General features: G+C 40.3%; 3 protein-coding genes across 4 annotated transcripts; 1 reads left to right on the forward strand and 2 right to left on the reverse strand.

Moving 5' to 3' along the window:
• The first annotated feature begins 8,868 nt into the window (after window positions 1-8,868).
• Window positions 8,869-9,465, forward strand: LOC122068611. The gene has a single exon (XM_042632484.1). It carries the CDS (start codon window positions 8,869-8,871, stop codon window positions 9,463-9,465), a length of 597 nt encoding a protein of 198 aa, XP_042488418.1.
• Window positions 9,466-11,565: 2,100 nt separating this feature from the next.
• Window positions 11,566-14,691, reverse strand: LOC122068606 (protein RETICULATA-RELATED 4, chloroplastic-like). Its single transcript, XM_042632480.1, has 2 exons — window positions 13,927-14,691; window positions 11,566-13,056 (listed from the first exon to the last, which is right to left on the reverse strand). The coding sequence occupies exons 1-2, from the start codon at window positions 14,455-14,457 to the stop codon at window positions 12,952-12,954; spliced, it is 636 nt and encodes a 211-aa protein (XP_042488414.1). The 5' UTR covers window positions 14,458-14,691; the 3' UTR covers window positions 11,566-12,951.
• A 3,173-nt stretch (window positions 14,692-17,864) lies between these two features.
• LOC122068601 (villin-3-like) lies at window positions 17,865-21,280 on the reverse strand. Of its 2 annotated transcripts, none has more exons than XM_042632466.1 (4): window positions 21,124-21,280; window positions 19,282-19,507; window positions 18,561-18,814; window positions 17,865-18,420 (listed from the first exon to the last, which is right to left on the reverse strand). In XM_042632466.1, the coding sequence occupies exons 1-4, from the start codon at window positions 21,157-21,159 to the stop codon at window positions 18,307-18,309; spliced, it is 630 nt and encodes a 209-aa protein (XP_042488400.1). In that variant the 5' UTR covers window positions 21,160-21,280; the 3' UTR covers window positions 17,865-18,306. The 2 variants fall into 2 exon arrangements, with proteins under 2 accessions (XP_042488400.1, XP_042488399.1); XM_042632465.1 differs by having other exon boundaries at window positions 19,249-19,507.
• Window positions 21,281-27,843: the final 6,563 nt, after the last annotated feature.

Raw genomic sequence — 27,843 nt, forward strand, 5'->3', positions numbered from 1 at the left:
CTTGTCGGGCCAGCCGGTGTTTAAGGTCACCCGTGCCATCATAGCCCATAAGGAACCTGCTCTAATTTCCTCTGGCTCGGTTCCTGCATGGTTAAACCGGTTCAACCGTGAAATCAGACCGGGTTTAAGAAGCGGGGTATTACATCAAATCTCATAAATCCTTGTCCACCATAAACACAATCGTCGCACTCGCATTTAGGTCCGCGATTGAAATCATCAAAATCCTATATACAAGCCAACTAATTCATAGTCATAGCATCATGCTCAAAACTAGTAATCTATAGGTGACTGCTCTCCTCATTTATATATCGAAGGAAAGGGGGGTGAGCACTGGCAATGCTCAGTGAGGGGTCGGGTAGAAACACATCTGAATGCAATGCATGCTCCACACATAAGAATGATGCTCATGAGTCCATTTATTTAACCATTCAAATTTCCTAGTCCATTACTATGTTTCATCACCTATGGGTATAGTGTTACGTTACGTAGGTGCCATACCCTACCCTGTACTTTGGGCCTCAAGTATATAAGCTCGTTACAGACAGGAGCTAGCTGGTCCCAATCAGAGCCTCGGTCCCTTGGCTAACCACATATAATAAATATATCCACCAGGTATATAGTACGTCGTATCCTATCCAAATCCACAACTGATATCACACATCTCATCGTAAAGTGCACTGCTGATCAGGCAACCACATATATCGGGCTTAGTCCATACCTAACCCCCTACGGACAAGGGGTGTAGCACTTGGGGTTGTGATTCCTAGCTAGCATACTAAATGATGCACAACCAATCATCCAAATCACACATACATACATGGGCAGTTGCTCGTGACCCATTTCACTTGCCTTACCTTCCACATTTCCATCACCATCAATTCCATCATACCATAGACATGAAAGTAGATGCAAATGAAGAAAATAAATGCATATGCACAAACACAATAAGTAATGGATGAACATCAATAATAAACACACCAAAAGAAGTAAGAGTAGGGGGCACCCACTCACCCTGACAATTTGACACTGCTACCACTCTTCCTAGTGCTATACTGGTTCCCTTACAGCTATTAGGAAGTCCTAAAATTCAACAATTATACATACATTTATTAAATACATTTTTTGAATTTAAACCTACCCTAATAGAGTCATTTTCTATTCCCTTATTAGCCCTACAGATCATCTTTCAGAGCCTTAATTCACTGTAAAAATATGAGGGCAAAACAATCTCTGGAAGCCTAATCGGCTGGAGACTTTTAACCCAACAGGCCAGCCTGATGTCTCCTGCCTATTGTCCATTTTCTACAGAAAATCGGTTCTACCCTATTCCTTGCTGGTCTTTACCTCTATTCTGGTCATAATTCCACTATTTTAGTATCATACTTTCACAACAGGGAATTAATACTCAAATTCTCATTACTTTATCAACCAACATCATTCCATTTTAATTAATTAAAATCAAATACCCCTTTTAGCAAAAAATTTCATGATCAAACCTCATATTTTCAAAATTCCAGCCACAAGAATGTAATTTAACTATAAATTATCATGATCCAACTCCAATCTAAGGTTGCATGCATACATTTCTTTACCAATTCCACTTTGCATGTAAGAGATCAGACCTCAATTAACTTACATGCTTAATTAAGATATTCCAAGAACATAAATTAGGTAGAAATTTCACTTCTTCTCAAGCTCTCTTATTGTTTTAAAATTTTAGGTGAAAATCCACTCATTACTACTCAAATCGGCCATGATTTTTGCCTCATTTGTACAATTATTTCATGCATTCCTCATACATTGCATCAGTTCATCAAAATCATAGAAATGAAACTCCATTTAGCAAGTTCTCTTGCTGAAATTTTCAGAACTTCCGTCCATACAACAAAATCGGTTCATTCCCTTTCTATTTTTTCTGAAATTCCTTCTTATTACAGGTTTACATAAGTGAGAATGGGCTTACCTTGCAGCTGATTCCTCCAACAGTTATCTAAGGGCAGAAATCTCCAATCGGATTTCCCTCTCTTCCCTTCTCTTCCCTTCTCTTCTCTTCTCTTCTCTTCTTCCTTCTTCTTTCTGTCCGAATTTGTGAAGGTAAGAAATTGAGTTTACAAAGGTCAGTGGAGGCATTATGTAGCCCCACTAATTCCCTCAGTGGCCCACTATCATAACCCCTTAGTGACCCACTAACTAAGTTATTATATAATATATTATAACTTATGTATAAGTAAACCCTTAATACTTATACTATATGATTTCTAATTTCAGATTTATACATTATACACCCATATTAAATTATAACTTTTCATTTCATAATTTTATTATTTAACTTATTTAATCATATCAGACCCATAGGAATAGGTCCAAGCGACTTCTCTCTGTCTAACGCCTCTCTCGCCCTAATGGTGACTTCTCTCTGAAACTCTCTGACACACTATTCCCTCCCCTATCTCAGGCAGCGGTGACCTAGGGATTTTTGGACCAGGTAGGTATAACCCTAACCCTCGCCTTCTCCCTCCTGTCTCTCTCTCTATCTCTCTCCCTCTCTCCCTCTCTCTCCCTCCCTCTTGATTGATCCATCTTTCTCACACCCCTCTCTCTCACCCTCGCGCCCTCCCTTTCATCACTCCGATTTCTGCCACTCCTCTTTCCCCTACCAAAACTGATTCTCATGCCTCCTTCCCCCTGATTTCTTATGCTTTTTCTGAAGTAATAAATCATGAAATTTCTCCTCTACCCTTCCATCCTCCCTTTTTTCTCCTTGGTTCTTGCAATTGACTTTGCCCCTTTTTTTTCTACCGAGACTCTCCTCATTCCCCCCCCCCTCCGATTTCCCTCACCTTGCAAAAAAAAAAAGAGATAACCAACTGATCCACACGCCCCCTCCTTCCCTGATTTCCTCTCCTATTGCCATTTCTCACCACACCCCTTTTTCACCCGAACCTTATACCACCGAGATCCCTTAGCCTTCTCCTACGATTTCCTCTATCCTAGTGAAAATAAATAAATAAATAAATAAAATAAAATAAAATAAAGTAAAAGGCACCGATTGCATTTCATTTTATTTTCATCTTATTTTTTTCTTCCCTGCCCCTTCATCCTGCGTGACTCTCGGCACACCTCAACCTTTGGGGCTGCCCATAGGCCTTCGAAACCTTAATCTATACACTACAACCGATCCCTCCTCTGTTATACCCGTGCCCTGACCCGGTCTAATTTGAACTATTATGATAGGTCTTGGACTGGAGATCAAGAGTACAGCCGGGTTTGGCTCACGGCCGCCCATTGCCAAAGGGGAAGAGATGACCCCACCTATTCATGTATTGCATGATAGTCGAACTGGAGGGGATTCATACCTTTCGATCCCAGACGGTAAGTGTCCTGACTCCCCACACATGAATCTTAGCATGTACCGACATTGTCGGAAGACTATTAGCACAACCGAGGGCAACTACCTATGTGAGACCAATTGAGGGACAACAAATAGGTTGTCTTGAGCATCGAAAATAAGCCGCGGTAAATAGCATGGGCCTGAATCCGGTGACTATTTTCGGTGACCAAACAGGCTGCTGTCATGGTTTTGACACCCGTGGACCCCACCACTTGCATTGTAGATAGTCCTGGATGATCCCAAATCATCCTCCACACCTTCCTCATTATATGAGCAATTTACAGACCTAAGTAGATGGGTCCTTGTGCGCCGAAAATTGGATTAACCCGATTGAACCAGTTAGCATTCAACCGAACGAAACCTAAGGCCTAACTTAACTCATAAGTTAGAAATGAGGATTCATTCCTCATTTCTCACTTGTGCTCAAAGTAGGAGAGGAGAGAAAGAGGAGAGGAAGAAAGAAGAAGAAGAGGAAGAAGATGGGAAAGAGCTTACCTTGGTGCTGGTTGCTGCCTAGTGCCGAAATCTCTAACGGAGGTAAGTACAATCTCTTATACCACACTCTCTCTTCATTTTGATCTAGGTTAATCTAGGTTTAGATGGAATCTTAGTACACAAACTATATTGAGCTCAGGAAATGCGTATTTCATGTCCCCGGTGCCATTACTGAGCTCAAACCGAATTCGTTGAGCTCCGGCAACAAGATTGGCCAAATGACCAACTAGGATTTTGATCATTTGGTCGATGTATCTCCCAAATGGATCAGTAGAATTGGGATTTTATTAGCATAGAATGATGCTAGGAACATCCCCCATAAACTCCACAAAATAAATCCCGACGATTGGGCCCGAGATAGAAAGCCCCAAATCACACAGGCAATTCTGTATTACCACCGGAAGCAAGCCATCAAAAACACTGGGCCTGCTTCTGGTGGGATATTTTTGGTGAACCATAGAGCCTTAGGAGCTCTCTACCACCACCACTAGAAACAACACTGATATTTTCAATGGGAAGTGTCTATTTCTGGTCGGTGTTTCTGGTGACATTACTGTCACTAATGGATCTTGTCTATACCCTTTGGGGGAGACCCATGTGGGCCCCTTCTGATGTCCCTGACATGTATTGATGTATGATTACCTTTGGGTCTAGGACAGTGATGCGCACGTGCCCTGAAGTCAAAATTGTGTTGATCGATTGGTGGTCATACTTAAACCCTAACACACACGGACGTAAACTAGGTGAGGGATGGTTGCTTTATTTTTGGGATTGTTTTATTATTATAGAACTTCCCACATATGTAAGATTATACATGATTATTAATTGCTCAAATGATGATGGTATGCTATCACATGTTACATTTTTACTGCATTAATATGAAATGTTATGGAAATGTATGGTGGGATACGGTGTGGCTGAGGTGGTATCGGTACCGTGATCGCAGTGTTTGTTGTATGTATAAGATGAAATTCAACATGGCTGAGGTGGTACCGGTGCCGTGATTATCGTATACTTGTTGTAGTTATGCATTGATTATGTGCATTAGAGTTAGTTGTAGTCACGAATTACACCTTGTGGTTGATGAGTTATCGATATCATGTGTTTCGGGACTACATTTGGAAATGGATGCGCTTCGTGGCCGACGATTGGTACCGGTGTTGCGTAGTCCATACTCAACTGTTATATGCATGCTAGATTAGGTAAATAGTCATGGGTTATACTTTGTGGCTGATGTGTTACCACTATCATGTATCTATGACTGTATTTGGAGATGGATTACACTTTGTGGCCGATGTGTTACTGGTATCGTGTAATTCATACTAACTGTATCATTATGAAGGCATATAGCATATATGTGGTTAGGTATCACTCCCTATGCTATGAACCCTTTGCCAACTGGGATTAAGATGTTGGATAACCCATTGTGGTATGTTCGATGTGCCTTTTCGGAATGCCACACCTACGGTACGATGTGATTGTTGCCGGAGGAAAGAACTTGTCAGGCATGGCCAATGATTGGTACTAGTGCTGTGATATTGCTGGGTGACCCATGATCGCATACAGGGACCAATAAGCTTCTATTCACGGTTAGGGTTTGTATCCCTGCATAGTCGATGACGGTTCCGAGATCAGGGATACAGCCTAATGTGCCATAATAGCATTTACCAGACTTAGTTGTATTTGCTAGGTGGATAATAAAATAAACGGATTGCATCACGAGCATCATGGACTATGTGTTTAATTTCTATTATCATGCATCATAAATTATTACTGTGATTGTCTTGCTTGGATGTGCTTGAACCCCACCCCTCACTGAGCGAGTTGGAAAGCTCACCCCCCGTATACACAATTTTTAGATGATGATGCAGGTACGGTCGTGCCTATGGCTAGTGACTCTCTTTCCTTCGGACCTGAGTATGGAGTGAGCGACTGGTGGATGCCGAAAGTGGAGGAGCATGGCCAAGATTGTGCTTGTGATTATTGTGCATATGCGGCACCATAAGGTGTTCAGTGTATTTTTTATTATTTTGGTACGAGCTTGTATATGATACATTTTGAACTTATTAGTTATAAGTCATGGATGATTATAAACAGAATAACTCGGTTATGGATATTATTTATCATTAGACATTTTTTCCATTTTATTGATGATTCTACTATTATACTCTGATTCCATTGCTTTTGGTTGGTTTATGATGTGAGATTGTGAAATATCAAGGTACTGCGATCAGAGATCCTGGTAGATTGTAAGACATGTATGCATCTTACTCACACCACCGGTACTCCTAATGATAAGTTGGGTCTACTGAAAGTGGGGTGTGACATCCTCACAATTTGATTGACTCTACAACCCTCCACCCTCCACATCCACTCAATCACCACTGCTTTAGTGAGACTAACCCTGCTCCCATACTCTTTAGCAACCCCCCTAACCTACTTGGTTTAGTATTGTGCCCCAACGTCGCATCGCCACTGCTGAGACACTACTCTGGGTGCATTCCACTATACTGGACTTTCAATGGAGTCTTTATCTGGTTGACCACATCACAGGCTCTGAGTTACCTGAGTCGTAAGGGATACCCCTCACCCACTCTTTTTACATTGACATTGTATGTTTATATATATATATATATATATACTTTCAGTTCACTAGTTGTCATCTTCTATATGCTTTAGTACATTAACATATGTTTACTTGTGTATCATTCTTGTTGCATTACCTTGCTTTTTAACTGTTGTGCCTCATTACCAAGTAGTGCTTGCCTTGTGTGATTGCTCTTTTAGTGTAAATCTTCTGTTTCTCTTTACGTATGATTGATAACGAGATTTATTCACAAGAAAGATAAAACATATCGAAATTTATTATCTTTCATACAGTACTAGTGGTTTTGGTTAGATGTATATGTTGTGTTAGAATCTTGTGGTTTCGTACACTATACGCTTGTCAGGCGCCATGTGCTTTTCTTTTATATTCTGAGAATCTGTGTTTATTGTGCTAAGTTCCATTCATTACCTGTATCTTTTTGTTTTCTTTCTTACTATATTTATATAAATCTATTTTTGTGTGTCAGGTAAGCAGCTGACACCATATTATATTAAGCCAATCCACCCTTTGCATGGATCCCCTTATTTTTTTATATCATTTTATCGCATTTTACCCCTTTCTATGGCCTATGTCTTTTCTTCCTATTGTTAGGGCAACCCACGCAAATGACACACGGTATCGATCTACTTCGCAACATGTTTAAGAGCGTGTTAAGAATGTTGATAATAAAAGGAGGATTCGATGTGCTTCTTGGAACATTGGATCACTGACGGGCAAGAGTTTGGAATTGATAGATGTCATGAGGAGGAAAAGGATTAATATGGCATGTATCCAAGAGATTAGATGGAAAGGGATGAAAGCTAAGATGTTGGACGACTTTAAACTTTGGTATTTGGGAGACCAGAGTGGAAGAGGTGGAGTTGGCATAGTGGTGGATAAAGACTTGAAGAACGATGTGGTAGATGTTAAAAGAGTGGGAGACAGGATTATATCCTTAAAGATGGTGTTAAATAAAGAAGTGGTCAACATTATTAGTGTTTATGCTCCACAAGCAGGATTGGATGAGAGCTTCAAGCTACAATTTTGGAAACACATGGATGCATTGATGCATAGTTTTAGACCGGATGAAAAGATTATTATGGGAGGCGATCTGAACGGACACATTGGGAAGGATAGGAGAGATTATGCAGAAGTGCATGGAGGTTATGGAGTTGGGGTGAGGAACGAGGAGGGAACCTCAGTTCTGGACTTCGCAACTGCCTACGATCTATCTATTGCTAACACTCTTTTCGCTAAAAGGGAAAAACACTTAATTACGTACAAAATTGGACAGCATTCCAATCAAATAGACTTCTTCATCACTAAAAGGCTTGACAGAGGGATGTGTAAGGATTGTAAGGTCATACCTGGGGAGAGTTTAACCTCTCAACATAGATTGTTGATCTTTGACATGTACTTCTGTTTACCGAAGAAAAAAACAAGGAACCAAGTGTGCCCTAAGTTTAAGTGGTGGAGATTGAAAGGAGAGTCAGTGGAGTTCTTTACAAATAATATGGTGAAGCATGGAAAGTGGGATTGTGAAGGGGATGCCAACACGATGTGGAATGAGATGACAAGTTGTATTAAGAAAATTGCTAAGGAGGTTCTAGGGGTGGCTAGGGGTACTAAGTTGGTTCCTAGAGAGACTTGTAGTGGGATGTTGAGGTCCAGGCTGCCATCAAGACTAAGAAAGATAATTTTAAAATTTGGCAAAGGACTGGGGAAGTTGAAGATAAAGAGAAATATAAGACCGCCAAGAACGAGGCAAAAAAGATTAGGGGAAAGCAAGGGCGAGAAAATATGATGACTTCTACAACAATTTAAATACCAAGGATGGGGGAAAGGCTATCTATAAGATAGCTAAAATTCGAGAAAGGAAGAGTAGGGATCTCGACCAGGTCCGATGTATTAAGAATGAGATGGTAGAGTGCTTGTGAAGGATGAAGACATAAAGAGAAGATGGGATGAGTATTTTTGTAACTTGCTTAATGGAGACAACCCTAATAGGAGTGGTTCGAGTAGCCTGCTCCACAACAAGAATCATAGGTATGTACGCAAGATAGGAGAGACCGAGGTTAAAGAAGCCCTAAGGAAGATGAAAATAGGGAAGACACCAGGCCCAGATGAGGTCCCAATTGAAGTGTGGAAGAGTTTGGGACCACGTGGAGTTGTTTGGTTGACCAAGTTGTTTAACAAGATTATGAACATGAATAAGATGCCTGATGATTGGAGGAAAAGCATTATTGTCCCAATTTATAAAAATAAAGGCGATATCCAAAGTTGCAACAACTATAGAGGCATAAAACTTATGAGTCATAGTATGAAACTATGGGAGAAGGTAATAGAAGTTCGCTTAAGAAGAGAAACTAATATCTCAAGGAGCCAATTCGGTTTCATGCCTGAGAGATCCACTACAGAAGCGATCTACCTTCTTAGGAGGCTTAAGGAAAAAGCCAGAACCTACAAGAAGGATCTTCATATGGTCTTCATTGACCTAGGAAAGGCCTACGACAGGGTTCCCAGAGATCTAATCTGGCAGGTTTTAGGGAAGAAAGAAGTGTCAAGTAAATATGTGGATATACTTAAAGACATGCATGGAGATGTGGTGACTAGTGTGAGATCTGTGGGAGGCCAAGGTGTTGAGTTCTCGATTAATATTGGATTACATCAAGGATCCGCATTGAGCCCTTACCTATTTACACTACTCATGAATGAATTAACCAGGAATATTCAAGGAGAGGTCCCGTGGTGCATGCTTTTTGTAGATGATATTGTACTGATCAGTGAAACAGTGCCAGAGATTAATGTTAAGTTGGAACTATGGAGATATACTTTAGAATCGAGAGGTCTTAAGATAAGTAGAACAAAGACGGAATATATGAAGTGTAACTTCAGTCGATTGAAGATTGATAGCGAGGAAGTGAAAATTGAGGCGAGAGAGATCCCGCAATGTAATTGTTTCAGATATCTGAGCTCTACGTTAAACAAATAAGGTAAGATTGATGATGATGTTTTTCACAGAATTAAAGCAGGATGGATGAAATGGAGAGGGGCGTCTAGAGTGTTAAGTGATCGATGTATTCCTCTAAAGCTTAAGGAAAAATTCTATAAGATAGCCATAAGACCAGCTATGATGTATAGTGTAGAATATTGGGCAGTCAAGAAGCGTAACATAGATAAGTTGAGTGTGCCTGAAAGATGCTAAGATGGATGTGCGGCAAAACCATGAGAGATGGAATAAGGAATGACCAGGTTATAATGGATTTAGGAGTTGCACCAATTCAGGATAAGCTCAGAGAATGTCGGTTACGATGGTTTGGGCATGTCCAAAGGAGGCCCTTGGATGCCTCAGTATGAAGGAGTGACCAGATGCAGATGAATGGAGCTAAAAGTGATAGTGGCAGGCCAAAATGACCATTGCGACATGCAAAAGTTAAGTCTTCACCCTAATATGGCATCTAACAGAGCTGCTTGGAGGGCTAGGATCCGAGTTGCCGATTGTTCGTGAGTGGGATGTCCCAAAGTGTTTTTTTTTTTTTTTTTTTTTGTTTTCCGGATCCATGTAGCCGACCCCATTTAGTTGGGATAAGGCTAAGCTTTGTTGTTGTTGTTGATCAGGTTTAGAAACTGAAGTTAGAATTTGCAGAAACAATGTCCAGAATTAGAAACTATACAGATCTGAATATAGAAACTCTAACAGAATTCTGTTCAACAACTAAAGGTACCAAACTAGTGGGTTAAACATGGAAAACAAAACAAGAAATGGGGCTGCTGCAGAACTCTAAAGAAGGCATTGTACTGCCAACAAGTTGTGAAATTGGTGGAAGGAAGGAGGGCAACATCAATGTGAGAATCTGATTTGAAAATTGAGAAAACAAACGCAACAGAAATTAGTGGACAGAAATAGCACCTAGAAGATCAAGCAGAATTGTAACTAATATGCACGTGAATGAGATAACAAAACTAACCTTGAAAAGCGAAAGAAGGAGATAGAAGATGTGTTAGGCCTATGGTTTAAAGTATCTCTGATACCGGTATGATACCCTCTGATACGTATCTTAAATTTAGCCGACCAATACAACGACCAATACTGATACTTTAATCCTTGGTTAGGCCTCACACCTAACTGTGCAAAAGGAATCCCACCAACTCCAGTCTTGGCATCCCACCATGGTTTCCCTAATACATCCCATGGTAGAGCAGTTTGGAATCCCACAAAACATTGCTCCATCTCTCATATAACTCACTAGCTCAAGGCTAAATTATTTCTCAAATTAATGGCAGTGGGTATAATCCCCTGTCTTTATTTATAACTTCATGGAAACAAGCCCTATGTATGGTGGGGAGAATCCCTTACAGCTTAAGTCTCTCTTCAAAATAAAAGCTATTCTAAAACATTACAAATAGAAACTAACTACTTAATCCTGTATGGCACTTAAATCCATGTAGTCTTGTATAGGACTTAAATCCATGATATATTGCCACATAGAATCGGCCCATTACAATAGTAAACCCAAAAATATAAATTCCATGGCCCATAGAACCCCATTGGGCACCCAAATTAAGCCTATAAATCCATTCCTAGTCCAGTTTAATGTCCTGGTTTGCTGCTGGTCTTCTTGCTCTTTTGAACCACATCAAAAAGAGATGGAATGTTGCATTGTATGTCTATAGTATCCAAAGTACCAAAGTGAGATAAAACTATAGCTGTTAAAGATGTGCATTGAATCTTATCATAAGGGTTGGTGGAATGCCTAAAGATGCAAGGTTGACATGGAGCTTGTTTTGAGTTTAAACCCTTTTTTTTTTTTCTTTTTTTTTTTTTTTTTTGGGGGGGGGGGGGGGGGGGGGGTGAGGGTGGGAGAGAGAGATCTATCTGTAAAAAAATTGCAACTAATTGACTTTGTTGCTGCCAAAAATCCGCCTAAACCCTAAGAGCTATATAAGAGGGCCCGAGAGGAAGGAAGAAGGTAAGCATCAATACCCACACCATTACTCCTATACAAAAACTGTGCGGCCAATCCCTAACTTGAGCGTCGGAGGACTAACCCCGGACAAAGCTCCAGGCCTCTGCCGTCTGTGCTTGTGCAGGTCAGCTCATACGGATTTTTGGCAGCAACAGACTTCATTTCAGGGACAAATGGTCTTCCATTCCTTGGGGAAATAGGCCAAATGTATACCCATATATTCACTTATGGGGTTTGTTTCATTTGGCAGCATGTCCAATACTTTTCAATCCCATGTTTTATATTTGGGATATATACTACAACTTCCTCACCAATTGAAAAGAAATTATGCGTTCTCTTTGCCAGTTTTAAGGCTTCAAATACAGTACTACGGTACCACTCAACTCAACTCAAAATCCTTGGCAATAGCTTCCTAGAAGAGAATCTAGCAGCAGCGATGAGGTGCCATGCAGCATGTGCACTGTGCAGTCACAATGTCAATTTGCCCTTACCCTATTCCTGTCTTTGTTAGGAATTTACAGGCAGTTTTCCAGTTGCAGAGACTTCAACTGAGGTGCACCAAGCAAGCATCCTTACCCACTCGGGCCCCTCTCACCTGATACAGGAAAACACACATGTGGTCCCTCAGTCATTGGTGCCATACTCATTCCCTGAAACATTTTTATGGTGTGAGGGAAAAGTATGCCTACACTTCCTCACCGGGGAACATGTAAGCCAGACTTCGTTGCTACTAGCGAGCATGCCAGGACTTCCTAGCTCTCAACAAGAATAGACACTTAATGACAACTCTTAGGAACACAAACTGATAAGTCCATGAAGGCATTCAGTTTGGAACCTCAATTGAGGTTCCTTACTTCACTCGGGAGTCAGGGGGGTTGCTTTCAGTAACACTCAGCTACTCAGACTTGTGGGTTTTCTTCTCTGGTATCTTCTAGATCCCCAAAAAGACCAAACTTCTTTAACAAAAACCACCCTCCCTTTCTCCCTTGATGCTCCAGCTCATCTCTTACATGGTGATTGCTTAGCTGAAGGCTTTACAATCTCCCATAGCCCCTGGGTTCTCCAAAGAGGCAACATGGGCTAAATGAAATCCTTACAAACCCTAGCCTCTAATTCCATTTATACATAAACTTGCCCCAAGACATTACATATAAATAATGGGTATATAGTGGGGTACAACTTTCCCTGAGCTCAACTTACTAACCTTTTTCCATTAGGGAAACACCTTTAAGAATATATATTCAGAAAGCTATTGATATAGAAGTTAAATAAATTGTTGGCATCTTGTTGCCTAATCTAACATTCTTTGGGGGAGTGGTTATAGTGAGATGCATCCTACCAACCCCTGATCATGTGCTGAGTGACTATCTTGCGTCTTAACCATAAACAGACCAAGTTTACTCTACATTACCAGAAAATCACAAGGGAGAAAAAACAAGAAAGGGAGGAATATCACATGAAGTTATATTATATTTAGGAGAAAAACCACACAAAGTTCTACTTTATTTTCTTTATTCTGCGCCTGAGGAGAGGGCGAATAACTTTACCACATCGGCCAAAACAAAATCCAGCTCTTTGACAAAATTTTCTCTCCGTCGTTCCCACTCTGCAGCAGTCTGGCAGAAGTAGAGCCAGCAGATTAAGATTTGATCCACAGTTGACAAATAATAAAGTCCAAAAAAATTTAATTTCAAAGAAAAAATAAAGAAACTCAATAACAGAAAGCATGAATAGAAATCAAATTATAGAAGCATGTGCTTTAAACTTGATTCTGCATCAAAGGATGGAAAACGTAAATATACTACCACAAGAAATAGTATTCCTAGGAAAGGTGATTCTACAATGAGTGATGCACAAGATTGGAAGACCCAAATCCTTCATGAAAGAACGAACAAGATATTTGTTATTAAAAAAATCCAGAGAATTTTAGGCTGTCTGACATTGATAAGAGCTGTCAATATGGCAGCTTCAGAAAACCTACATAGTCAAGACTCAAGACCTTGTCTGTACGGTTTATTTAAAGTGCCATCAGCTGTGCTTTTAAGACAACACAATTATGTGAAGAACAATAAAAATGGTGTACAATAAGTAGAACACAAGGCATGACATAAATTTAGTTTGAGCTATATGTAAGTGTCAGTGAGACTCTCTTTGTCACATGAAAATAAGAAAATTTATCACCCTTGAAAAACAGTAACCTCCTCCAATTAATCCATTCAATCATTGTTTCCGCAAGCACTCAGACCTTCTAAAAATTCTACCAATAAAGAATCTGAAACAAAATCAAAATCACAAATAACTATCAAAAGACAGTTCCTCATACTGAACCCTCAAATATAAATTAATTCACTCACCACATACTCCACAAAATCAGTACACTCAGTAAAACATATACAGAAAACCAATGATCCACCGAGGCTGTTCACAACGCAAAAAAACTAACAGAACAGAAACAATGTCAAATGAGAATTGAAGAGAGACCACACCTTAGTGAAGATGCCAACGCCGCACTCCATGAACACTTTAGCAAGGAATAGATCATCTGCCAGAAGCCGCTCCTTAAACCCCCCGAACTGAAGCAACCACCGGAAAAGTGGCGACTTCTCCAACTCAAAATAACGGTGTACAATCGATCCAGGAATCCGCCCATTCTCAATCGCCGAAGCCAGATCCGAAGGTATACTATCCAAAGACCTCCCTACCTCTGCAAGCGCCAGAATCGCCTCCCCCTTGTTCTTATCGCCGGCTTCCTCTCCTTCATCACCACCACCACCACCTCCCCCACCACTATATTTTCCACCATTTCCACTACTGCTACCGCCTCCGCCGGAAAAGAGCACGATCACGGTATTCCTCCTCTGCTTCGCCTGCCATTTCAGCGGGGAGGTGGAGATTGAGGTTTTGGAAGCAGCGATGCGGCCAAGAGAGGAAGGAGAAGCAAATGATGAACGGTGGTGACTGAACTTAGCGAAGCCAACAGAGCATGTCGACGGATTGAAAGTAGCACTAATCGCCATTAACTTGTTCTTCTCCGACTCGTTCGTTCTCTCAGACCAAGCCTCAGAGAGAGAGGGAGAGAGAGAAGGAGAGAACTTGCTTTGGGATCTTCACTATATGAGAGGAAATGCAGAGAAAGCGCTGGGTTTTTTTGGTTAGGTGAGAGTTGGGGGCTGAGAGAGGGGACGGAGTGAAGGAAGACGAGTTAGGTTTGAGTTTGACCTTCACGGTTGCATTGGTTTCTTCTTCAAGAGGTTCGTGAGTTGGTGTTTACGAGGACAGTTGCAGAGAAAGAGGGAGAGAGTGGGGCCTACAACCGACACGTCAGATTCTCCGTTTGTAACGAAGATTCGGATCTCATTTGGTGGATTAGGAAAAAGTTGTGGCACTTCTTGTCGAGTTGGCAAGACGTCATCGAAAGAACCGCCCATGTGTGTATTATTATTCTATTACCTCGTGCCATTTCACATTTGTGGTCACAATTAATAAACTTTTCGGTTTGGTAGTGGGAGGGTAAAAAAAAAAACATGGTGTCGGCTTGACTTCGTACAAAGCCACAAAATCATCCTCTTTTACCCGTGAGTCTCAGTACTTTAAAGTATGTTATGATCATGAGAAGTGTGTTAAAAGTTATCGATTAGTTCAGTCACTTCCTTCTAACTGATATGGGATTAAAGAATGTATCCCTTTCAACACCTCTCCCTCATATTGCCCAATCTTTGGGACTTAACGAATCTGAGTCATGTTTTGGACGTGATAGATTGAATCGTCCAATATATATTGATGTAGTATTGTTATTGATCATTGTCAATATTGATACACACCAATCATAGTCGATATGATGCTAATACTTAAATCACTAGTTTAAGTAGGCTTTGATCCTAATTGAAAAACAAGTGGCTTGGCACTTTCTTTTTTCAAATGGGCTAAGTTAAATATTAGCATTGGTCTACATAAAAATGTTTGATTCTAGATCATAACAAGATTGGGATCTGAACCCGCCTTAATTTGAAAGTGTATAGTTACTTTGTTTTTTCCGTCATTTGGTAGTATTAGTTGATACTAGGATGCTTTTGTAAGTTATTCATGTGTTAAATTTCAATCCAATCAAATAACGACATTTATAAGAATAATACATTTAAAATTGTTTGAAGTTATTTTATATATATATATATATATATATAAATGAAGATTATCAAAACAGAGAGGTTGGGAGCTCCTTAATTGATAAAAAGTGTGATTACCAAAAACAATTATATATCATATTGTACTTATGGCTCATCAAGGATTTTCCACGCCTTTCCAATAGTTATATAAAGCTGCAAGACTACTTAATGGTGCTGCTGCTGCCTTCTCGACAACATCATTAAGCGTGTTGAAATTTTATGGATGAAAGGTCCAAATATCACAGCCTTAATGCTACGCAGTTATGTTTGTTGGCATTTAAACATTATCAAGTCCATGACATCATTTAATCAGCGTTTGATTTTCAATCTCAAGAACATTATTATGGATAAAAATAAGATATTTAAAAAAAAAAATCAATATATATATATACAAGAAAAATGAAACTTAAAATAATTAGTTGTAGACTTGTAGATTAAGATGATATATCAAATTAAACAGGCATTCTATAAGAGAAATTCGCATTCCATCCGACAAAATGGAATAACCAAACTATTAATTCATGAGACAAAGTATGCTATACAAATCAGATACGGCTCCTCTCCTTAGTACCCATTGCCTAGCTCTGTTCATAGTTAACTGGGTGAGCACCACGTGGCAAGACAATGATCCAACATTTTGAGAGAGGCACAGAGAACGAGACGCTGATAGATGCTTAGATAATGAGGTGCCAAGAACCATTGAATCTTCGTCTCGCCACGTGATACTCGGCCAATTAGCTATGGGCAAGACCTAGACAATGGACACTAAGAATAAGTACCTAATCCATACAAATCAGAGAAATTGTGCTTCAACCAACTTTTTAATTTTTCATTTCTTTATTTCCTACCAAATATAGTTGCAGCAATAGCCTAGGATGACTTATAGTGTATGGTAGCTACACTTTTGTTTTGTTTTGTTTAACACGCCTAAATTGTAGGTGTGCATCATTTTGATGGAACACTGGTGAAGTTATGAAGTCCTCTTGCCCCTCCGTATTTCTTTCTCTTGTTATTTGACTCAGAATAGATGGTATTTTAAGTAACAAAGGAAAATCCCTTTCGAGGAAATCGACAATGCCCAACCATTTTGGGCCAATAAGGTTTCTTTCCCGTTATTTCTGTTGTTTAAAGGCTATACTCTTTACAGAATAGAATACACTACTACTACACTAGGGAATAGGGATGGTGCCTCTCAATAAAAGCGATAAAGGCTGGTACGGATGGAACCAGGAAACTGTAAAAAAATCAGATCAAGAGCGCTATGAAGGAACTCAGTTGGAAGTTGGAACCCATTCCCTCGCCATTGACATAAATGCCTTTCAATCCCAGACCAAGCAGTTGAAGGTTTGATAATATTTCCTCTCTCTCTCTCTCTCTCTCTCTCTCTCTCAACACACACACAAACACAGTTCTTAATTTTTTTCGTCTTTCTAATGATGTACAAGTTGGGTTTGAAGAGTTGTTGGAAGTCGGTACCACTTGAAAGCTAGGGGAAGATAGAAACATGAAAATGATGTTAAGGGAGCCACTATATGACTCAAGTAGAACTCACTCTCAAAAGCTATCCGAACTCTTGAGTATTATTCATCGTCATAAACTAGCTTTTTCAAGTGAGTTCTACTCGAATCCCAACAAGATCAGAGCAAAGGTGTAGTATTTTGGCATGCCTAAGGATGGAGAAAATCCAGCAAGGAAGATCTCAGTTCCCACGTCCCCTCTCCCATGACAAAGGTATCAGATGTGAGTAATGTAATGTAAACACTTATTAAGAACTTGGCCATTCTCTCCTTAATAGCTAGCTTTTAAGGATGATCTTGGAAAAGCTCTAACTTATCACCTCACAAATTAAAGAGCGAGATAGGAGGACAGGGATGGACGGAAGTATAGAGAAACAAAGAGGGGCAGGAGTTGCAAGGATGGAGGCATGGAGGAGAGAGAGATTTTAGATCTTTCTAACTTTTTTTGTAGTCGATTCACAATCCTGATCCCATAAAGCAGATCGGTGGGGGTTGCTGTCGCCGATTAACCAATTCAGATCAGAATCAGCCTCGGCCAATGCCAATTTGGACCTCCTATAACCGTGGAAACAATAGCATCAATCCCTTAATTAAAAAAATGCCAATCCCGGACACAGCAATATGTTACCAAGCATCAACACTAGCTTGTATAGGGGGCTCATGGAAGGGGTTCCCTCTAGCCCAGTACCACATTCAGAAAAGGCAGGCTGCGTTCATTATGACGGAGAATAAGATACCTCAAAATACACAAGGAGTTCCAAACAACTCCTCATTTATCACAAACTACAAAGATGAAATCAAAGGGTATCAACTTGTAACACTCTCATGTACAAATGAAAGAATATTTCCTGCTAGCTGATGTCCTAATACTACATTACCTGCTCATCACAGGGATATCAGCAGCAATTCATGACAAAAAAAAAAGAGAAAAAAAAAAAAAAAAAAAAAAAAAGAAGACATTACCAAGGCAGGCACTGAAAGAGCAGATACAATATCATCAGTAGCCATTCTTCATGAGCAGGCAAACAGGACTTCTAGACATATAACAACCCACAAACACTGTACTAATATAATCACATTCCTAGGGCAGAGATGGGCACCAATAACAAGGCAACGACGAATGAGCAAAAGGAAGATGCAGAGAAACCACCAAAAAAATCTAGTGCAGTCACTCCTTGGGAAGGACTCAGAAGAGAGACACTCTCTTCTTCTGCATGTCCTGCTTCCACTTTGGCAGGCAGTAGAATGCCTCTTTTGTCATCCCCAATACAGTCTGGAACTCCTCGTCAGACAGATAGGACTGAAAAACAAAACAAAGAACAAGAATGACTAGCAAGAAAATTGTTAAATGTGATTTACAGATAAAATCATTTTTGACCATGCAATATGACTAGATTCATTTGACAAAAACATTAACTCAGCAATGTCAAGATCACGAACCTCTCTCTTCTTCAAATCAATTCCTTTAGGTGTCTTGGTCGATTTCGTATTCAATTGATCATAACTGTACGTCTTACTACCATTCTCATCCTGCTGAGCCTCATCCTGCTCCATCTCCTGCTGGATCTCTTGCTTCAACTCTGACTCCTCTCCATTGCTGTCAGATATGGATAATATTCCCTCTTCTCTTTCCTTCACTGGAGATTCTTGAGAGTCGTCCACCTCAGAGTTAGCATTTTCACTTTTCACCCCAGCTGCAACATACAATGATATCAGAAGCTCTAAAATTTGATAAGTAAGAATCTTAATAAACATGAGACCTACTGCAGAAGTCAAAGAACAGTCAACTATAATTGAGCATCTAACAATAATTGCCCCAAATCAGAAAGTGACACGGATTTTTCCAGATGAGGATAAATTTTTATAATCCCCAAGATAATTATTTTAGCACAAGACAAAAGAAAATGCAATAGCTTTCATAATATTACATAAGCGCCTAGTTCGAACCAGAAGGCACTCCACATGTAATTCCTAATAGAATATACATGTCAGAGAAAAATACTATACAGCTCTGACAGATTTGAGGTCATTTTAGGCATTTGCAGCACAAAAGCATTAAACAATCATTCATCTTCCTACACAAAACATCTAGTCTACTCAACAAAGAATGTAATCATGCTTTCCCTACCAGAGCTTGTGTCTCTGGGTGGGCTTCTAGTACCTCGAGCAGGAGATGAATCAGGCGACCGCTTCTTCTGTTCAGCAGTTAGAACATTTGAAAGAGCAGCTACAGCAGCTGCTCTCTGTGATCCTCGGCTTGTACTGGATGGCCTGGAAGCTGCAGCTTTGGTTGCACTGGATGGATTAAAGGCAGAGTTCAATGCAGCCAAAGCAGCAGCTCTTTGAGTTGCTCCTCCCTGATTTGAGTTGTTCGACTTATCTTGATTCTGCATGAATGTTGTAACGAAAGTAAAGACCAAAATCCCAAACTTGACACATGAAGATGTGGGTAATTTAGGGAAGAAACAGATGATCAACCAGGTCACAATATAATCCATTCAATAAAAATTTGCTATAGCGGTATCCACCAACCACAAAGCAATCTCAGACTAGGGTCCATTAAAAATTGAGCAACTCAAAGCTTGGGCTATGTTTGGTAGCCATGAAAAGGAAATAGTACAAATGACATGATAAGACAAAAAACATGATTACACAATGAATTTTTATGTGTCCATCTCTCTCCATTCAAATTCAATTTTTTTATTTTTTCTTTTCTTGGCTTCCAAACATGGCCTTAGTTTTCCCTTTTCAAAAGTGAAAAAATTGAACTTAACTGCACAGTATATTGTCAGTTAACAACAGGTGAACTGAATTCTAAACTAATATGCACAAAAGCTCACCCATCAAATGGCTACTTCATAGGCAATCAAATAAAAGCTTAGCACAAGCAATGAAGCAATGGCATATAACTAGTCAGGGGAAGCACATGGAATCTAGTCAACATGGCGAAGAACTCATGGACAAGATGCAGAACAAGAAATCAAAAATGAAAAATTACCGTAGTCATCAATTTATCCCACCTAAAGCATCCACCGGGAGCAAGCACATCAGATTCGTGGGGAAAGAAAATAAGCAAAAAAAAATGCCTTGAAAAGGCAAAAGTCCTTAATAGGATCATGCTTCCTATCACTCAAGATTTAAGAATTTTATTGAACAAATGTGATAGGGCCCAATGCTTGGAGCAATGGAAAAACGTTTGGGCATCAGGACTCAGGGCAAATGGCACAGTTTCGAGCCATGAGAGCGACCAGTTTGCACAAAAAACGCTGAGGTTAGGATCATTTCCAAACTCTCCCCTATCCCAGGACCCAATGGCAGGACCAGCACTGGGTAATGGCCCTTTTGTTGAATCAATGTGATCCTAAAATGATAAAAAAACCTTGATCCAAATCACTAAAGCCAATTGGTTCACCAATTTTCTAAGCTAAACAATGATTAAAACACTATTAACAATATTCATCACATTTCATTGTTTTACATTGCACAACAATTAACAATAGTAATGCCATCACATTCCACAGTACATGGCACTTCAGAAGCTTCATGAAATAAGAGTGGTCTTAAGAAGAAGTAAGACATGACGAAGAACAGTAACAGCCTAAATAAGTAGTCCACATGAAATCTAAGTACTGACTGGTCTGAGGGTTTAAAGGCATGTTCTCTGTTCAAAGCCCAATTATACAGTCATAAGAAAGTGACATGTCAGATTCCAAGTAACTGTCAAAAAAACATGAGTGTACTGAGATCTGGTCCTTTAAACACAGCAAGAGGAGGGTGGGGGGAGAGAAGGGTGGGTTGGGGGGGGAGCAAAAGTAATTAAATTTTGGAAATAACAAAGTGAACAAATTTGGAAGCCATCATATATTCCCAGAAAACTTTAATCCTCTGACCTATTTGTCAGTTGTTACATTAACTTGGTTAGGTTTCAGCAATGGTTTTAAAAGATAATAAAATAAAATTTCATAATGCGTAAAAGGAAAACAAAATCAGATCTAGAACTTACCTCTGAAGAATGTGATGCGCCAAAAAGCGAGAACATTTTCTTCACAAATGAGTTTCCATGAGCCTGCAGTTTTGCACAAAAGAGATCCTTAATGTGGAAAATATGTACTTTAAAAGACGAGACAAAAGGCAACTGAAACTGAGTGTAGCATATTTATGTAAAAAACTATCATGCATACAAATGAGTATAAGGCAACTGAAATTGAGTGTAACATAAATATGTAAAAAACTATCATACATACAATTGAGTATATGTGTTCCCTTTGCATAATTCCAGATGACTGACAAGCATTTGGAACTCAACCCACCGCAACTTAAGCCATATCCCAACTAAATGGGGTCGGCCATACAATCCCTTTTTCCCATTTATTTATTTATTCATTTCGGACTTAACAATTTCTCGATTTGGCTGTAGGAGTTCATTGCAGGGACTAAAGCACACCACAGAAGAATTTCAATAGCCCCACAAGCTTTAGCAGTCCCCAGTTCATCAGAACGCTCACAAAAGAATGTAACTTAATTTTTTATTTTGACTTCAAAGGAGTAAGTAGGAAGAGTTCTTGCAAGAATAAGTTTATAAAGTCAAGAGCAAACTCTCAAGTCTTTGTGCCACTTCATGATGCAGCAGCTACAAAGGTCTACAAGAGAAGACCCAAGCGGCTGACTGGGTCGACCATATCTGACCCAAGACCAAGGTCGACCCAAGTGGCTGACTGGGTCGACCATATCTGGTCCTGGTCCAAGACAGCCCACGATTTGGGGCTGCTGATGAGGATATTAGTCACTTATTAGTTTCTAATTTACTTTCTATTTTCAGTACTAGAATTAGTTTTAATTTCAAATCTTTACTAGTTTCTAATTTCTTAGATTACAATATATCAGTTTTAGTAACTTCTTCTAAGTAGTTTTTAGTAACTCTGAGTTACTATTATTTGTAAACCTTCCCCATCATTACAAATAAAGGAGAGGGCTCTTTTATGAGCCACGATTTGACAATTAAAAAAAAAACTTCATGTTGCTGCCGCTGGGTGATCTCCATGGTTGTTCCTTGTGTTTGATCGAGGAAGAAGGGTTTGGTGTCTGATCCAAATGACTCCTTGCGGCGTGAAGTCCAGGAGGGTTCTACAAGTATCTTCTTATTGCTCTTTTAGTTATTCTCAAGCTTGTTTTCATAGATCTGCTACTGTTCATAAGACAGGTATGTTATTTTTTTTAATCTGCCTAGAAAATCTCTTTTTTCTGTGCAATCAGTTCCTAGAACCTGTAGCAGTTTTAGTTCTCTGTTGGGGCTACAGTTTTAATCGAAGCTTCTCTAGCATCCAAGGAGAACTCGACCCAAGTTAGGGCTGGTTCTGACCATCCGTTTGGAAGTTCTATAAAATCTCTGTTTTTTTATCTTAAGTGATCTGTTTTGGACAGAACTGAGATCGATTGCTATGGGTTGATTTCTGCTGTGATTTTCAGATTCTGAATCATTAATTACCAATTGTTTGACACTATTTTGAACTGTTATCAGTCCTTGATTCATCTCTGCCCATCTGGTACTGTTCAGTCATAGAAATTACTGGGTTTTTCTGAGATCGATAGCTGCTGTTTGCTTTGTTTCTGTTGGTCTAATTCAATTGGTTTATTTTAGTGAAAATCTGGTTGTTCTTTGATTTATAAGATCCTGCAGTCTTGGGTCTGATTTGGTTGTCGATTCCAGTCCTACATTACTTCAGCTATCCTTCAAAACCTTATAAGGAGATCATTTGCAAGACTTAAAACTTCAATAAACATTCTACCTAGGAAGATACATAAATAACTCGAAAAATAATGAGGCCCAAGATCATGCAATGTTCCTGATTTAGGAGCACTTCCTTGGAGCGGCCCAAACCCACCTGAGAATCCAAACCGAGAACCGGACAAAATTTGGGTCTTTGGTCTAGTAGGATATTTTAAGATTTTATTTTTCTATTTTTTGGGATTCTTTCTTCGTAATTGTTAATAATATTTTTATTGGAGTGTTAATTATAGTTAAGAGTCATATGAGATAGGCTAGCTAGTTTTGGATTCTATTTTGGTTTTAGAGTTTAAATAGGAGTTTTATTACCTCTTATATTTATCTATATATTTGTACTTAACAATACCATAGACAGATTTTGAGAATTAAATTGAGTCAGCCTGACTGGCTTGTGCGATCCCCTCCTCCCCTAGTGAGACCTTCTTTTAGCTTTTTTCCTTTATTCTCTCCAATTCTTGGTTCCATTATATTTGTTGTTTCCTCGTCCCTATTTCCTGTTTCTCTTCTTTTTCTCACTTCGATTTCTCTCCCTTTTATCTGTTAAACTTCGCCATACGGTACCTTATGTTTCAATATCTCCCATCCCCTTTCTTTTATTCCTAAGTGTAGGGCTGGAAGTACCTCTGGTATAGGCGACCCAAGCCCCCAAGTTCCAACTCCTTAGCCCTCTTCTATCTTGAGATTGCAGCCAAGTTTCAGATCCGAAATTACAAGTGCCACCACTGATATATTCAGAGATTAAATCTCTTTTAGTTGTGGATCCATGGAGCTGCTAGGGCTAGCACTTGGTAGAGTATTGAAGTAGCAACCTTTGCATAAAATCTCACTTTGTTTGGTGTCCTGAAGAGGGAATTCTGTCATCCGAAAGAGCTCCTGGTCTTCTACCTCACTGTTCTTGTCGTAAAGTTGAAGACAACCTAAATTGTGGATTGTTTTCTTTATACTCTTACTTTGTGATTTCCACAACAATCCCCCCCCCAACCCCTTTTTATTTTATTACTCCCTAGTCCTTACTCTAATCAAGAAATACCCTCATCTTTGAACACTTATTTCATTTAAATCTTTATCCTGTTTCTTATACCAAAAGGGACTGATGTAGGGGGTTCCTAGGTGACTAGGTCTCCTACAAGATTAACTAACTAGGTAGGGTTAACTCAAGGGGCTTAGGTAGATAGGACCAAAGAATCTCAGCAAACACGATTAAGCATGCAAGATAAAACGAGACTAATAAACAAAGTAGCCAAAAGCAATAATAATCTAGACGGAAAAACACATAAATCCTTACTCAAGTTTCAAATGGGGGCATGGGGAAGGGAACAAACGACATACGAGTATTAGGTTCAGCACAAATCCATCTAGACACCCAAATTAGATATGCAAACAATCGATAAAATAGGCATAAACAAAGGGCAAAGGCAGGCTTCAACGTCAATGGGCTGCAATATATAATAGGGATTAATGGAGGTGGGGAGGGTTTAGTTTAATGCTTTACCATACTGCTGTTCAGATCTGAGGAGAGAAGAAGAGATCAAGGTCCTCCAAAATAGAAAAGGTTGCAGTCCACTTTTAGTTGATGAAGATACATCCAGCCGATTGTAGAGAGAGCAACACCAGCGGAGGGTGAACAACAACCGAGAGATGTAAAGGCAGCAGTGTGCAGCAGTAGCAGTATTGTAACGGCAGTAGTATGTAGCAGCAGCAGTGAGGTAAAGGCAGCAGGTGCAGCAACAACAGTTTTGTAACGGCAGTAATATGTTGCAGCAGCAGTGAGGCAAAGGCAGCAGGTGCAGCAGCAGCAGTTTTTGTAACGGCAGTAATATGTTGCAGCAGCAGTGAGCATCGATGGGGGGGGGTCAGCAGTGACAAAACAGCAGCAGAAGAAAAGAAATAAGACTGAAAAGAAAGAGAGGGAGGCGAGACAAGAAAGCAGAGAGAAGAGAGAGCCGAGAGAGTAAGAGAGGAAAGAGGCGAGAGAGAAAAGTGAGAAAACGAGAGAGAGAGAGAGAGAACCGTGAGGGGTTGGGGGTTTGCTCTTGGACTTTTTTTCAATTAACATTCATTACCTCAATCGTGGCCTAAGCCATTACATAAATATCAATCTAGTTACTAAAAATAAAAAGAGTTAATTGACTAGTAAATAAAGACTTTCTAAAAACTAATCAACCAATAAAGTAGTTTCCTAATTAATTAAAAGATTAACAAGGAAAAGAATATACTACAAATAAACTACTAAACTAATAACTAATGGGGCCCACAAGATCTACTAAAATCTGGAAAGAGAAAGGGGCTCGATCCAGCGTTGGAATGGTTGGATCGAGCTTTCCTTCTTCCTCCCTTTTCTTCTTCTTCTTTTTATTCTTCCAGCCACAAAGATGGCTGCTTCTTCTTCTTCTTCTTGCGCCTGTACACTTTGATGTCCCCATCAACTCTCCCCGGCTTTGAAGAATTTACTTCTGGTGAATTAAAGCTCATGTAATACTCAAGTAGGTCTGGGTTGAGTTGTTGGGCCTCTTGCATTGTGATCCAGGTGTTGTCAATTTCCGGACGTCCATGCCACTTGACCAAGAACTCTCTAGAACCTCCAATGTGTGTAGACACAACCCTCTCATCAAGGATTTCCTCAATTTCTTCAGTTCTCCTCGTGACCTTAGGCACAGGTGGTAACGAGGTGGGGGGGAAGTGGTTGGCTTGGTTCAGAAGTCTCATCAATGTTGAAGGGGAAGTCTTCAAGGTCATCAGGATAAAAAGAGGTGAAGGTAGAGGTACCATGGTATGGGACCAGGTCTTCAACATTGAAAATATTGATGATCTCCATGCTAGCTAGCAGATCAAGAACATACGCATTGGCACCTATCCTCTTGAGTACCTTGAACGGACCTGTGCTACGAGCATGTAACTTGCTCGCTTTTCCCCTAACAAAACGTTGTGGCTTGATTCTTACCATCACCATATCACCCTCTTGAAACTCTTGTAGCCTTCTGTGCACATCTGCCTTCGATTTGTATTGTTCATTGCTCAGTGCTATCTGTTTCCTTATACCTGCATGCAAATCATGTATATGATGAGCAAAAGATTCGGCTGACTGGGAGGTCCTAGAACTAGACACGACTGGGATAAGGTCTATGGGTGCCCTAGGCTGGTATCCTGAATAGATCTCAAAGGGGGACAGACCAGTGGTACGGTTCTTAGAACCGTTATATGTAAACTCGGCCTGGTTAAGGACTCGATCCCAACTGGTAAGGTGTTCTCCTATGAGGCAACGCAATAAATTCCCTAAGCTCCTATTGACAACCTCGGTTTGGCCATCGGTCTGAGGGTGGAAAGCTGAGGAGAAACGGAGTTTTGTTCCCATCATCTGCTATAGGGTCCTCCAAAAATGACTAGTGAACTTAACATCCCTATCGGACACTATGGTGAGGGGTAACCCATGGTACTTGACAACCTCACTAAAGAAAAGTTTGGCTACTATGGATGCATCGGAGGTCTTAGAGCATGGGATAAAATGGGTCATATTCGAGAAGCGGTCAACAACCACATAAACAGAATCATGGCCTCTCGAAGTTCTTGGTAGACCAAGCACAAAGTCCATGCTAAGGTCCTGCCAAGGGGAATGGGGAACGGGTAGGGGAGTGTACAAACCCGTGTTTTGCTTTTGTTGTTTGGCGGTCTGGCATGTCCTGCACTGACCCACAACTCTAGCAACATCCCTCTTCAGTCCTGGCCAAAAGAATCGGTCCTCAACAAGGGTGATGGTCTTATCACGACCGAAGTGGCCAGCGACTCCCCCAACATGCAATTCCCAGATTAGGAAATCTCGGAGTGAAGTCCTGGGAATGCACAACTTGCTTCCTTTAAAAAGAAAGCCCTCCCTAAGTAGGTAGTCCAAGCGTTGACTGGGTTGCCTTCACTCAAGGAAGTGAACGGCTCATTAAAATCAGGACAGGTAGGGTACTGGTCCTTGACTCGCTCAAACCCTACAACCTCTACACTCATTGCTTGGAGTAGCACACTAGCCCGACTCCTAGCATTGGTGCGACTGAGGAACACGTTCACCCAGCTCAGTGCATCTGCAGCAGTATTCTTGACACCAGGCCTGTGCTTGAGTACAAAAGTGTACTCTTGGAGAAACTCAACCCACTTGGCATGCCTCTGATTGAGTTTCTTTTGGGCACTAAGGTACCTCAGAGCTTGGTGGTCAGAGAATAGTACGAATTCTTGCGGTAAAAGGTAATGTCGCCAATAACGCAATGATTGGACAACCGCATAGAATTCCTTGTCGTATGTAGAATATCGTTGCCTAGCTTCATTAAGCTTCTCACTAAAATAGGCAACAGGGTGGCCCTCTTGTCCTAGGACACCACCTATCCCAATACCAGATGCATCACAATTAACTTCGAAGACCTTAGAGAAATCTGGGAGGCGCAGGACTGGAGCTTCAGTCATAAGCTTTTTAATCTCATTAAAGGCCTTCGTAGCACTCTTAGTCCATTGAAACTCCTTTTTCATGCAATCGGTGATAGGAGACATAATGGAACTAAACCGGTTGATGAACCTTCTGTAGAAAGTGGCTAAACCATGGAAGCTTCGTACCTCATGAATGTTAGTTGGCTCAGGCCACTCTACAATCGCCCTCACTTTCTCAAGGTCAGCAGATACTCCCTGAGCTGACACAACAAATCCCAGGAAGATGACTTGATCACTCATGAAGGTGCACTTCTTGAGGTTGACAAAGAGTTTCTCTTGTGAGAGCACATGAAAAACCTTCTGTAAGTGATCCAAGTGGGAAGACGGGGTCTTACTATAGATGAGGACGTCATCAAAGTAAACCACAAGGAACTTGCCAATGAATGGTTGAAGCACTTGATTCATTACCCTCATGAAAGTGCTAGGTGCATTTGACAAGCCAAAAGGCATGACTAACCACTCAAAGAGGCCATC

The sequence above is a fragment of the Macadamia integrifolia genome, unplaced genomic scaffold (assembly GCF_013358625.1).
Source record: "Macadamia integrifolia cultivar HAES 741 unplaced genomic scaffold, SCU_Mint_v3 scaffold445, whole genome shotgun sequence".
In the NCBI taxonomy this organism is placed as follows: domain Eukaryota; kingdom Viridiplantae; phylum Streptophyta; class Magnoliopsida; order Proteales; family Proteaceae; genus Macadamia; species Macadamia integrifolia.

Bases quoted from the DNA above. Each gene is read 5' to 3' on its own strand.
- LOC122068611 (XM_042632484.1), top strand. From the start codon at position 8,869: ATGCCTGAGAGATCCACTACAGAAGCGATCTACCTTCTTAGGAGGCTT.
- LOC122068606 (XM_042632480.1), bottom strand. From the start codon at position 14,457: ATGGCGATTAGTGCTACTTTCAATCCGTCGACATGCTCTGTTGGCTTC. The intron at 13,057-13,926 runs GTGTGGTCTCTC...TACTTCTGCCAG, and splicing joins GCGTTGGCATCTTCACTAAG to ACTGCTGCAGAGTGGGAACG.
- LOC122068601 (XM_042632465.1), bottom strand. From the start codon at position 21,159: ATGTTCTCGCTTTTTGGCGCATCACATTCTTCAGAG. The intron at 19,508-21,123 runs GTAAGTTCTAGA...ACATTCATGCAG, and splicing joins GCGCATCACATTCTTCAGAG to AATCAAGATAAGTCGAACAA. The intron at 18,815-19,248 runs GTAGGGAAAGCA...TGTATGTTGCAG, and splicing joins ACCCAGAGACACAAGCTCTG to CTGGGGTGAAAAGTGAAAAT.